Source organism: Populus alba, chromosome 15 (assembly GCF_005239225.2).
Source record: "Populus alba chromosome 15, ASM523922v2, whole genome shotgun sequence".
NCBI classification, from domain to species: Eukaryota; Viridiplantae; Streptophyta; class Magnoliopsida; order Malpighiales; family Salicaceae; genus Populus; species Populus alba.
The window spans coordinates 4,016,909-4,031,153 of record NC_133298.1 but is presented as its reverse complement, the minus strand read 5'-3'; the positions used below and the strand labels follow the sequence as shown (position 1 = coordinate 4,031,153).

General features: G+C 35.9%; 2 protein-coding genes across 2 annotated transcripts; both read right to left on the bottom strand.

Annotated features, from left to right (window-relative positions):
* Positions 1–281: 281 nt before the first annotated feature.
* On the bottom strand, positions 282–3,038 carry LOC118056376 (subtilisin-like protease SBT1.3). Its single transcript, XM_035068559.2, has one exon. It carries the CDS (start codon positions 2,746–2,748, stop codon positions 412–414), a length of 2,337 nt encoding a protein of 778 aa, XP_034924450.1. The 5' UTR covers positions 2,749–3,038; the 3' UTR covers positions 282–411.
* Positions 3,039–8,753: 5,715 nt separating this feature from the next.
* LOC118056375 (3-ketoacyl-CoA synthase 6) lies at positions 8,754–10,514 on the bottom strand. The gene has a single exon (XM_035068558.2). The coding sequence runs from the start codon at positions 10,393–10,395 to the stop codon at positions 8,914–8,916; it is 1,482 nt and encodes a 493-aa protein (XP_034924449.1). The 5' UTR covers positions 10,396–10,514; the 3' UTR covers positions 8,754–8,913.
* Positions 10,515–14,245: the final 3,731 nt, after the last annotated feature.

Below are 14,245 nucleotides of genomic sequence, written 5' to 3'. Positions count from 1 at the left end.
GTAATGTTTTGTCCTGTCTTCACTTAAATTTGACACCTTTTGAAGTGGACAGCTGAGATGAATGAATATGAGTTGTTGGAAAGATAGATAGATGTCCCATTGCATAACAAATGCTCTCCCTTCCTCCTGTTCTGTCGGTTACCTTGCATCTGTAGGTTAATTGCCACATCAGGTAGGCTCAGTCCAATCCATTCCACTGTACGCCAACACTAATGTAGTGTAGTCTTATCAGATCATTACAGTAGTAAGTGACTTATGTGGAGATTGCATGGTGATCAATGTAACAGAAGAGAAAGCATTCGATTCATTCCATGTGATAAAATGAGTGAGCCTCTTGACTCTTTACAGATCATTCTCATTATTGCAAAGAACATGTAAAGATTACCCAAATGTTAAATTCGATAGCATAGGCTATGTGAGTGGTGTCAACCAAGTGATAACAACTGGGCTTCTTACTTTGTGTGCTCCATCCTTCCATACCAAACCTCCAAACTCGGGTATTGTTTGCCTAGTCCTTGTGGTGAAGATGATCTTGTAAGATAGTTTTTGATTTTTCATGGTGAATTTCAGGATTTCTGGTTCAACTTTGACGGTTGCTCCTTTGAATGGTGAGATTACTGCATGGTATTTTGAAGTAGGAAGGCCAACATTTGTTACTGTTCTGTGAAGGGTCAAAACTTTAATGGATGTATCATCTGGAAAAACTACTGAGATAGCTGGATAGTTCAAATCCCCTGGATTTGCAAGAGAATGTCGACATGATCTGTTTGCGTGCTTGCCGAAAACTTTCAGCTGTGTTGGAGTAAGCTTCTGTGTGCAGAGAAAATCAAAGTAATCCTGAGGTTCAATGTCATAAATCAAACCTGGGTCTAGAGCTTTCATGGGGTTTATGTGTCCCGCGCCATGATCATAAGGGATGGAAGGAGTGGTTGCTGAAGCATCTTTCAGTGGATTGTGTGTGTTATCATGAACATAAGCTGTTGTCATCAGTGCTGATTTGATTGCTGCTGGACTCCATTCTGGGTGCCTAGCCTTGAGCAAGGCAGCAATTCCACTAACATGTGGGCAGGACATGGAAGTTCCAGAGAGAATGTTGAACTTCACCCTCCTGTGATCTGTTGGCAAACTTGATGGACCTAAATCACCAGTCCAAGCAGCAAGTATGTTCACACCAGGTGCAATAACATCAGGTTTCAGAATCTCAAGGGTCAGAAAGTTTGGTCCTCTGGATGAAAATGCTGCCACTACTGGAGAAGGCTTGATTCCCAATCTTGTACCAAGAAAAGCTAGAGTTGCGGTTGCATTTTGACTGGTTAAAGCATAAGTTTTGATCAATTTCCCTTCTTTCTCTCCCACTGCAACGGCTGGAAGTAGGTGACTATCCGCAACCAGCTCCTCTCCATTTGCTGCTGTGTTTGATAGAATCATGCCCACTGCTCCTGCTTCTTTTGCTACCTGGCCTTTTTGAACTCGAGGAGTAATACCGCGGTCACATATCACAATCTTTCCGGAAACAACACGAGGATTTAGAGTTCCTTCTAAGCACAACGAACTTGGATCAGGGCTACTAGAGTTGCTACCCATGTAAACTAGAGGATATTGCTTCCTTGTAGACAAAATCCTTTGGCCTCTATAGAGTGAAACTCCAGGTATAGTTCTGCCTGTTCCTATCATGGCGGTGGCAGGAAAATCTCTGTCCATGGAGCTAGCACCAACTGTGGTGATCCATGGTGACACATTGGTGAGGCTGGCAGGGGAAGGCCCTCCATTTCCTGCTGAGCATGAAACAAAAACACCCATCTCCATTGCTCCAAAGGCAGCTATGGACAAACTGTCTCGGTAGTAAGACGAAACCCCACCACCCAAAGATATTGATAAGACATTCACTCCATCAGCTACTGCTCTATCAACTGCAGACAGGATATCCGAGCTGAAACATCCACCAGACCAGCAAACCTTGTAAGCTGCAATTCTAGCCCCAGGTGCCATCCCTCTTGCAGTTCCATAAGCATAGCCCAATAGATTTGCTCCACGAACTGGAGAGCCAGCAACAGTAGCTGCCGTGTGAGTTCCATGACCATCTTGATCTCTTGGTGATTTATACTCATTTTGCTCATTGATTTTGCCAGTAGCCGCTTCGTATCCTCTGTAGAAGACTCTTGCACCGACAATTTTTCTATTACAATGATGTTTCTGAAAAGCCCTGCCTGTCTCGCAAATCCCTTTCCAGTGAACAGGCACTGCGGTCATGCCTGTGTCATTGAAGCTTTCACTCTCTGGCCAAATTCCCGTGTCCAGCACTCCCACTATTACATCATGGTCTGCAAGTTTTTCAGACCAGACACTTGTGCTGTCTTCAGGTTCCAGCCGAAGGAACATGGGGCTTCTTGTTGTGTGCAGTTGATATTTAGTCTCTGGGAAAATAGCCACTACTCCATCTGCCTCCTCTAGCCTTGCAGCTTCTTCTTCATTCAACTTAGCGGCAACCCCATGAAAAGCAGTCTCGTAGCTATAAATTATCCTATCCTCCTCGTCGGCATCGCCTTCCTCTTGAGGTTCAGACAATACTGACTGTACTTTTGATGAATACCATTCAAGGTGGCTGGTGAAGTATTCAGGCTTTGCAGACCTATCCATTTGGACAATGTAAGTCTTTCTTGTTAGTAGGGTGTTCATTGAAACGACAACATTGAGAGCTAAATAGCTTGTTAGAATGAAAAACAGCCATTTCACTGGATTTCCAAACATTTTCAGGTCAAGAAAGAAGGGGTGTGGGAGAATGAAGTGAAGAGAAAGTAAAGCAGAATGAGAAGGGTTGTGGAGGTGGTGTCTTGACTCGTGAGGCTAAAATATCTCACGGGAAGGGATAAAGAGAGATATTTACAGCATCCTGCTGTATGTAGTTCAGGTAATTAAAGCAGTTGGTTGTTTCATGAATGTCTGTTGAAGAAAGTTAGGAGGGCTAGCTGGTGGCAGAAGTTAATATGGTTATGGTCCAATGGGGAACACTATTGGTAATTATGGTTTCAGTTCTCCTGGTACTTCTGGAGGTCCTTATCACCCTCAGGTCTTAATTTTGTTACAGAAAACTTGTGTAATAGAACCCTGTCTGAGGGGACTGTCAAGGTAAAAAGGGACTCATGGTAACAAAAAAATACAGTAGCTTTTAGCGAGTCAAAAAGTGGGACTGTGGAATTAATTATGAGTGTCGCTGAGGTGAGAGTTATGGAGTTGTGCAGAATTTCTTAAATGCTGCTGGTTTCTGCTACATGCAAATTAAGATCTGAACATATGGTCCCTACACTCACAAGAAACATGTCCTCACCGTCCAATCTATTTTGAAAAGCAATTTCTATCTCCTTTGATCTTCTCGAGTTTCTTCAAAAAGTTAAATAGGAATTAGGGTTCAATGTTATGTTTTTTTAGCCTTGCCTCCACTGTTTGAAGTTCTTGTTTAAAGAGAAGCAAGTACTACCACCCCCATGTGGTGAAAAGTTGAAAGCTGAACACTCAAGAATAACGAGGAACCACCTCACTTCATGTTCAAGGCATGGAGGATCCTTGTTCAAAAAATATTTTCTCTCTGTCTGAATTAAGCTTTAGGTGCATTTCACTTTTTTAAAGCAACGAGCAGTGTTTTAGCTCAGGCCTCTTTAAACAAGAGCTTTCTTGTAGTTATATTAGCACTACTTCTTTTTAATGTCTCATGATTTGATTTTCTCCAAGATAATAATACCCTTGCCACTGATTTTATTTGGTTTGAACAGTGGGTTGATGGAGTAGAAAGGATTGGAAACATTTATTGCAAAAAAAAAAAAAAAAAAATTGTTTCCATCTTGTATTCAATTATAGAGAACAACTCATCGTAGAGAGTGAAAGCAGCTGAACCACGTCTCTAAGGGAGAGAAAAATAGGGGGCCCCTTTTAGTCCTACCTCATCTTAATGGAAAATAAGACATCTTTATAGCATAGTTTGTCTAGCTCCACCACTTGAGGTCTGATTTGGGAAAGATAGTGTGTTATTAGATCATCGAGTTAACTTATAAATTATTAGATTAATCCGAGTTTTTTTTTTTGATATAATATTGTTTTAGAATTTTGTTTGGAAACGCGGTGCAAACCATGTTCTACCGTTTTTTTTTTGTTAAAATTTAATGCGGTTTCTATCTTTTGAATTGTTTTGATGTGCTGATATCAAAAATAATTCTTTTAAAATAAAAAAACATCATTGACATGTATTTTAGCACGAAAAGTTATTTAAAAAACAACCATTATCACATTGTCAAACACGCTCTTAAAATCCATGATTTATAATACAGGCATAGTTGTAGACCTAATATAAGTAGCTCTTTTTCCCCATTGCTTAATTTATTGAAATTGATTTTCCAAAAGTGAATTCTAATTGTTGATCAAGGCTGAAAGCATGATGGGGCAAGGTCCCATCCCTCCTCCACTTAGGCTAACCCTTTTGACAAGACATTAAATTTGAGCAACTGGGTTGGTGAGAAACTAGGAATGTTGATTGGATTTAAAGACTTCTTTGACATTGCAACTAGATCCAATCAACACAGAGAGATGATCTTATTTTTGGACATAGATATAACTTCTTACCCCATGAAGGCGGATCTGGAGCTCATGTTAGGGGGCAGAAGAGTCGCATTTCATAAGAGGGACTGAATTCACATCGCTGTAAAAGTGAGCAGCAGCTATTCTGATTAATAAGAAATTCTTGAAACTCAAAACTCACATCTTTCTACATGTATAAGTTCATCACTCACACCGCTAGACTAGAGGTACGAACAGAGAGTTGATTGCGTGGTGAAATATGAGAAAAGTCCCAGTGTGGCAAGGCATTAAAGGCTTTGATGATACGAGGAAGGAGGCAAGTAATGTTTAAATTCCCACTTAATTGAGAAAATATTTTGTGTTTCGTTGCCTGAGATTTATCAGGTTTTTGAGTTGAATCATTAAGAAGCTACAGAAGTCGTTGAGAATCGAATTCTTTAATTGCACATTTAAGCAAAAGTTCAAGCTAAAACGGAAGATTAATTGCTTCAGCTTCAGCATAGCCACCTAAATTGTCAATAATACAGTGAAACGAGAGATGAAATCAGCCAGCCGAGAGAGGAGGAGCGGCTGCAAGCTCTGTATTGCAATGACTATTCCTTTACGAGGCATTCCATAAGTTAGGCGAGGCTCAGGTTAATTATCCACACAAAAAATGAGAATGAAGACATCATTGTACTGATAGAAGACATTTACTTCCTCTGTCTATGTGCTAAATCTAATCCAAGACAGTTTTTGATTATTATCTCTCGACAAAAGAGATATCATGGCACCGCCATGGATGGGGCTTCTGCACCGCCCTGATTAAAACAGGAAGTATACACATGACACAGCAGTTATGGGGAGGAGGGCTCTGTCATATTTACTGCTACTGGCAGTCTGTCCAACGCCCATATATACTGATATCAACAACCATTGATGCTCGCATTCAAAGCTCAATTGGGATCTCATTCTTTCATAAAGATGGCAAAGGCCTTGAAAGATGAGACCACCACAGCTCAGGCTGGCATTCCGACAGGGCACCACAAACGTCGATCAAAACCTCAACATAGCCAGTTAATTGAGAAAATAAGTATAACTACCAAATTGTCATGTTGATGGGGTAGATGGAAAACTGTTTAGCAGCGAAGGACTCCATAAATTGGTTGTCTGCCACCATTGGTGAATATTTATTTTAATTTTATCCATCTTCGACATTCTATTTTAATTTTATCCAGTTAATTTTGTTTTCTTTTTTTTGCCCTTTTCAATCAAACATGCTTATGGTAATTACTATGTATGTTCTATTTATATTAAGATATTAATCAAACACAACCACCGGACAAAATTTAATGTGTTTGAAGCTTGCATCATAAGATCATGCTCTTTCTCCTGCCATGTGTGTCCCACAGAACTTTTTGGCATCATTATTACACCCAGCTAAAGCTGAGCGGGCCAGATTTAAAATCTTCAAACCTATCTAATCTGGGCTTTGAAGTGTCTGGACACCTGTTTTTTTTTTTTTTTCCTACAATTGATGGCATGTGATAGTATTTTGAAACATAAATGGGATAATTAGACATGAGCACGACTATATTTTTTCGAGCTGCAAGTATATCTCCACTCTTTTTTTTTTTTTTTTTTTTTTAACGTGGGTGTCCGGGTCAGTTTATGCGCACCACGACTAATCCCACGGCTCACTGAACATCCTGCAAGCTCAGTAAGCAAGTAAGGCACCGCGAGGGTGACAGACATACTACACAGGAATGACTCAATAAAAACAGGAAGAGAACAAACTCTCCAGCCCCACTCCCACTGGAACTCGAACAGAAGTTCGAAGGAAAGAGAGTTGCCCCAACAACCACTGAGCCAACAACTCCACTCACTTGATTGGACCAGTAGTGGGTGTAGCTTATCAGTCCATAATTTGATTCACAAATTTAAAAGTTATTTGGTTAGTAAGTTTTATGAGTTCATCATTGACCGGATATATTTTTATTTTTATTTTTTATTTGTTAATTTTTTCATTCTCACGTGATTTAGTTAGAAATTCAAGTTAGATAAATAATTAGGTTACATGATTTTAAAATTGACCCATTAAATCAAATTTAATAATACAATTAAAATATTCTTTATACTTTTAAAATTTTTCTTTTATATTTTAAAAAAGTTTATCCCATCCGTGGGACGAAAACATGGACAACCAACTAGCTATATAAAAAATAAGTAATCCTTCACGACAGAGGAAGAATATTAAGGTGACAGATTTTTGGAAATTGGCCCAATGAGCAGCAAAGAGCCGAAGACATTAGATAGTGTTTGGCTCTGTGTTAGTTTCTGTTTTTTTCTTTAAAATATAATGTTTGGTTATTTTTAGTAACTGTGTTTTAGTGATGGAACCCGCAAAAAATTGATGTTTTACCTGTGATTTTGGGCAAGCAAGGTTTTTCTGCTTTTCTTGCACTGTTCATAATTGAACATTGCAATTAACATGAATATTATGAACAGTGCAATTAACATGAATAGTGTACATGGTACTAAAATGAAACCATAAAATTTGATTTTAAGAGCTGAAATGAAACCTCTAAGCCCTGTGCTTCGAACCCTAAAATCTTTAATTCTATTGCCTGAAACCTGATACTGTTGCACAAATGGCATCAACCAAGGTTAGTGAATTTGGGGTGATTTTCTCTGAAAAATTGCTTGAAACAATTGCCTTTAATTTGCAAAACTTGGGCCTAAAACCCTTCCTGTTGACTAAACATCAAACTTTTGACAAATTAAAATACCCTAAATGGAAAACCAGACCTGAAACGTGTACATGATGGATAGAGCTGCTGTATTTCGACAAATGCTACGGACGGGGGCATGCCTTTAAAACTCTTCGAAGTAGCAGATTCATTGGTTCTGAGACCAGACCTGAAATCTTGTTCTTCTGTCTGGAAGAAATTATAGAAGAAAGCAGAGCTAAGCAACTAGTTGGTCGATGACTCTGACAATAACATTAAAGACATCAACCAATCTAATTACTTGTGCATTAATGCTGCATTTATTTAGTCGGGCACGAGAAAGGCCGCGGAGTCAACACTACGGCTTTGTCTGTTTTTCGTTAGTTTTTGTGTTTGTGATGAAATAAATTGTTTATTAATATATCAAATTCTGTTTTATACTACAAGTTCATTAATAAAAAATTAAGTTTAAAATATAGTTTTTATGAAGTTAGTTTTTATATATTTTTTTAAACTGAATTTCATAAAACCATGTTTGTTTTTTCATTTTAAAAGTATTTTTTGAAAAAAATTAAATTTTTTTTTATTTTTTGGTATTTTCAGATCACTTTGATGCGTTGATATTAAAAATAATTTTTTTTAAAAAAAATATTTTAATATGTTTTCAAGTAAAAAATACTTTGAAAAGCAATCGTACAACCACACTTTCAAACACGATAACCAAACATTATATACATATGTTTTTGCTATATATAAATTTTAACTATAATTTTTTTCAAATATATATTTAATCCAACTACTTGTAACTAATCATATTTTTTAAAAACTTATATCTTTAAATCGCAACCCTAAAAACTACATCAAATGCAAAAATACTCTACATAGTTCATTCCATGACTCTATATATCATGTCCAGTCCCATTTCCACGCTAAACAAGAAAATGGATAGAGAACACTTGAGGATCTAGCTCAAGCGGTCAACTGCAAGGCTTGTCTTGTGACTGTCCCGAGTTCGATCCTTAAGAGTACCAGCCTGTCACCCCCGTGGTGCCTTACCTGTCCACTGGGTTTGCAGGATGTTCAGTGGGCCCGGGGATTAGTCGTGATGCGCGTAAGCTGGTCCGGACACCCCGGGTTACAAAAAAAAAAATGAATAGAGACCATACACATGATTTCGATTGACGTTGTGATGCAATTTTTGTCATATTTGCTAAAAAAACAAAAAAAGAAGAAGAAAATTCGAGATTCTTGTTGATACATAGAGCATTGCTTGTTCCAAAACATATGACATTTAGAATTATGAGTGATGCCATGCTTCACGAAACGATATATATAGGTTTAATAGTTTTCTTACAAGTTATATATATATGGTATTTGACATTAATTAGATCAGTTGAATAGTCTAGTCATTGAGTTTTTTATTGGACCTTGTCATTCGGTCTAGATATAAATAATAAAACTATGATATAAACACATGGCATGATTCTATTATTTTTAAATGCATTATTCATTTAAAAATATATATTTAAATTTCTCTTAGGAGGATTTTTCACAATCTTATTATTCACGAATACATGGAATTCGTTTTCATAAAATCAAAACACAATTAATCAGGACTTCATGGGAATAATCCCTTCGACTAAGGGGTGATGGGATATCGATCGATTGAGTCAGCCCATGGGCCTTTAATGGACTCATCAACTATGGGCCTCAAACATTCCCAGACCAGACTACAACATTTTGGCCCAGTTCCCATCCCAAGTACCCACATCTTGTCTCCTTTCTTGACCATCCCCTTAGCTTCCATATAAGCCAGCTCATACCACAACGAAGAAGAAGACTGGTTTCCAAACCTGTGGAGCGTCATCAAAGCAGCCTCATCTTCATTCTCACCGAGCTTCAACCCTTTTGCAACCTCTCTAATTAGTGCCCTCCCTGAAGTTGGCAAGCAAAAATGTTGTATCACACTCTTAAAATTTGGCACATAAATCTCCCTTGACTTTTCAAAAAATCTCTTTCTAATTGTTGAAACGCCATGCCAAAATTTTTCCAAAGGAGGCAAGATCTGTGCACCAAGAATTGTTATATTAAACCTGAGAACTTCTCCAAAAATCTGGAACACATCGCTCTGGACTGTAACCCCAAGTTTTCCTTCAGAATCTTCTTCACGGAATGCAGACATATAGCTCTTGTCTTCAAAGGATCTTTGGGTTCTTACTGATGAAAAAAGCTTGTATTTTGATGACTTTCTGGCTTCATTTTTGTTTGTAAGCAAGATGGCAGCACTTCCCATTCTAAAGGTACAGTTAATGAGTAGCTTGGATCTCTCGTTACCAGGATACCAACCGATAGATAAGATTTCAGTGCTAAGAACAACGGCATATGAGTTTTTGTGAACCTTCAAGAGGTTCTGAGCCATGTCAATGGCTATAGCTCCTGCACCACAACCCATGCCAGAAAGGCTAAAACTTCTAACATCATCTCTCATGGAGAACTTGTTGATGATTATGGATGACAGGGAAGGTGAAGGACAGAAGCCACTACAGCTCACTATAAGTATATCGATATCTTGAGGAGAGATTTTAGTCTTGCAGAGGAGGTCTTCCATGATGGGAAGCAGAACCATTTCAGCCTCTTTAATGGATTCTTGTTGATGGGATTTTGGAGGAATGCAGTGCAAGGCTGGAGGGAGATAAGTTTCTTCACCTAGACCAGAAGAAGTGAGGATTTTGGCCATGAAAGCTACACTTTCTTTATCAAAATACCCAAGCTTTGATGCATTTTCAAGGAAAAAAGAGGGGGGGACTTTACAGAAATTTGGTGGTTTGAAACATGAGAAGTCTACAAGGTAGACTGGAGTGGAACTTCGGAAGTAGGGTTCGATGATAGAAATGAAAACGAAAATAGAAAGCAAGAGGAAATGGAAAATGGGTTTCCATTTTTGAAGGACAAGGATTGCTTCTAGTGAAATCACAAGTGCAAGAGTGGAAAGTCTTAGAACTTCCAAGAGAGTTGAGAGGAGATGCTTGAATAGCAGAGAGTGAGGGCCGTGGCTGGCCTTGGAAAGAGGTTCCATTGAGAGAGATGGAATTGGAGGGACGGGGAGAGAGTCAGCTGTCATGGAGTGGTGGTTTCCCTAAGGTCTCTTTCCGATCAGAGGGGTTTAAATAGAAGGTGTCGGGATGGTCTGGTTGGTGACTTCCAAGGTATGCTTAAACCAATTTTCATGGAGTGTTGCAAATCCAAATTGCTTCCACCTTGGATAAAAGAATCAAATAAATAAACTTTTAACTTGGATATTTTTAATTCTCAGGATAATGCTCGTGCCTTGTAGTCAGAAAATTAACGTCACTCTCCACCATGTAAATAAGATATTGGCAATAAATGTTAAATCTTGGCATGACCCAGAATCTTGATATATGAAAGTATAGGAAATTTGGGATTTTAAAAAATCAAATAAGATATTCATTTATTAAAATTTATTTAACCTGTTGGGTTCGTAGCCCAATTAATAATTGATTTGAATTCACTTATTAGAACTTTTGACTTGAGCGTCTTTCCATTATTCTTAAGTATTCAAAGGATATTGACTACCTTTTCTCAACAGTTTTCCCATTGTTGAATTTGCAATTAAAATTCTCATTGGAAATTTAAACTCAACTGATGTCATTGTATACGCTATTCAAAAGAGATTTTTTTTTTCTTTTTTTGGATAATAATACATTTCATATTTAATTTAATCTTGATTTTAATACGAGATTGAATTGTGGGTCATATTAATTTAATGGATTCTGTGTATTTTTTTTTAAGAAAAAATAATGTTTAGCTTCGTTTTTCTCTTAAATACGCTTACTAAACCTTACAAAAATGATAATTTTTTTAAATATATACATAAATTATTACATTTGTAAAATTTATTCTCATATCAGTGAAAAGGAGATGGCACTGTGATCCAGTGGTGTCCGGTCCGAATCTGAGTCCTTAAGAGTCCCCCATTTGTTGAAACATCAAAGAGTCGAGCATCAGTCACTTTCTGGAGGACAAAGCCAAGCACCAAATGCAATCACTTATTGATAAATATTAAGACTAAAATGGTGCCAAGTATTGTCAATTTTGATTAAACCGAGGACATGCACAAGCTGAAAAGTTAACTCCCACAATCCGAATAGACCCATAGATATAATCATATTTATTAAATTCGGTTTTATGCATGACCTGTCAAAATAACCAAGGTTATAATATTATTTTTATGTTTTAAAAATATTTTTTAAAAATATAAAAAAATTTATTTTTTTATTTTAAATTAATATTTTTTTGTATTTTTAGATTATTTTGATACACTGATATAAAAAATAATTTTAAAAAAAAAATCATCTTGATTCATTTCCGAATGAAAAAACATTTTAAAAAAATAACCGCAACCATATTCTCAAACAGACTATTGGGTTGATTAACCCTAATCTATTTAAAAATAAGTTATTTCAAGATTTTTTTTTTTTAAAAAAAAAATTATAACTATATTGTTTTGAATCTTTTTAGGATAAATTTAATTTTATCAAGTCATGGGTTGATTCTTTAAATTATTTAAGTTTAATTAGATTAACTTTTATTCCTTTTTTAAATCTAATTTGAACTAAATCCTAAATTAATTATATCATGAGAATGGGTTCATTCTTTAAATGATTTAAGTTTAATCAGAATAACTTTTACTTCTCTTTCAAATCTAATTTGAACTAAATTCTAAATTAATTATATCATGAGTTAACTTACCGCATATAATTGCCTATCAAGCTCATTTTTCTCCTATAGAAAGTAGAAACTAGGTAGAAGGCACTTTTGGGTGCACTCTAAACACCTCAAATCCCTTCTCCACATCAAGAATTATAGCAGAATTGGTATCTATATCTGTCCTCTAATGGAAGATAATATGATCATATCCCTATTCCTACACGAACTATTAGATTATCTACAAAAAGAAAATTCCGACAATAGCATGAAAAGAAAAAAAAAACATTAAAAGAGACTAAAAGAGGTACTTTTGGTTATTAATGTTAACCTCCTCACACAATATTATGGATTTTATGAAAAGGAGAAGTGTTTTTTTTTAAAAAAAATTTTAATTTAGTTCTATTTTACATGATTTAATCTTTTTGAACACAAATTAGCATCCAATTACATGTTATTCTAGCAGGGAGGGTTGAATTAAAAGATAAGGGACTGAAGTGAAAAGCAGAGGTTAGTAGGATATGTTGTAAATTTGAAATTTGTTTTAACCCCTATTTTGTTTTTAGCTATTAGGTAAATATTGGTCCATGCAATTTTAAAACAGCAACTAGACCCAGCCTACCATCAAAGTCAAACAATATCCTTCCATTTTTTTTTATACAGCCAGAACGTGCCCATCAATACATGATGGATAGAGCTGCTGCTGTATTTCGACAAGAGCTAAGGACGTGAGCATGCCTTCAACTCTTCGAAGTAGCAGATGCATGGGTTCTGAAACCAGACATGAAATCTTGTTCTTCTGTCTGGAAGAAATTGTAGAAGTAAGCAGAGCTCAGCAACTTGTTGGTCGATGAATCTGACAACAACATTAAAGGCATCAACCAATCTAATTACATGTGCATTAATGCTGCATTAATTTTGTGCCTGTTTGGTATTGAAATTGAACCTGTTTTTTAAAAAAATTTAATTTTTTTTTGTTAAAATTGAGTGCGGTTTGTACTTTTTGGATCGTTTTGATGTGCTGATATCAAAAATAATTTTTAAAAAATGAAAAAACATTATTGACATGCTTTTCGGTACGAAAAGCTATTTAAAAAGTAACCGCTACCACACTCTCAAATACCCTTAGTCGGATGAGAAAGGCGACGTAGTCAAGACTACATAATTCATTCCATAACTCTTATATATCATGCCCAGACACATGATCTCGATTATTGACGTTGTGATGCCATTTTTGCAAAAAAAAGAAGAAAAAAGTTAGAATATCCAGCAAGTAATTTAGAGATTGTTGTTGATACATAGAGCATTGCTTGTTCCCAAATACTCATTGTTTTATAATTTTTTAAAATAAATTATTTCAAATTTATCTTCCAACGATTGCACAGCCCAATCGCATTGATTATGACTTCATGGGAGTAATGATGGGACATCGATCGATCAAGTCAACCCATGGGCCTTTACTGGACTCATCAACTAACTTGACTATGAGAAAAACCTAGACCTTTTTTTGTGTATTTTTTATATTATTTTGCATATTTTTATGTATATTTCTCCTGCTATTTCTTTTTATTGTGCAGATATCTTTTATATTTCTCTACACATAATGTCATAGATTTTTTGTCTTTCTTTTCCGCACAATTCTATAAATTCTAATGTCTTTATGACAACATTTAATGGAGAAGAATCGTAATGAATCTGATATCATTTTATAATCTAACCAGAGCTTGACATGACACATGTCTTGCTATCTTGCCATCTTTGATCGTATTCTTGGAAAAACACAGCCATTTTCCTTGCCACCTTGAGATATAATCTCAGAAAAGGTGAGCCATAGAAAATTTATATAAGAATTAATCATCAAAGACAGGTAAGGGAGAACTTAAGATCTTAAAAACTATGCACAAGAAGGAAAAAACTTCTTTTCATAGTTGTTGTTATCCATTTTTGAAGCCCCATATGAACATAAAAAATCAAGAAAAGAAAGAAAGAAAAAATAAAAAATACAAAAAAATTGAAAAACATATTGAAAGAAAATCAATAAATATATCACTAATAAAAATATACCAAAACGCCCAAAAAATTATCAAAGATTGGTTGAAGAAGATTAAAAGATACAAGATTAAAAAATTCATTAGTTTATTTTCAACTGATAAAGGCTTTATTGGCAAAGAAAATTCAATTCGAGAAGAGAAATTCAAAATTGGATATTTAAGGACTCAATTAGAAATTTTCAAGGTTTAATTGAA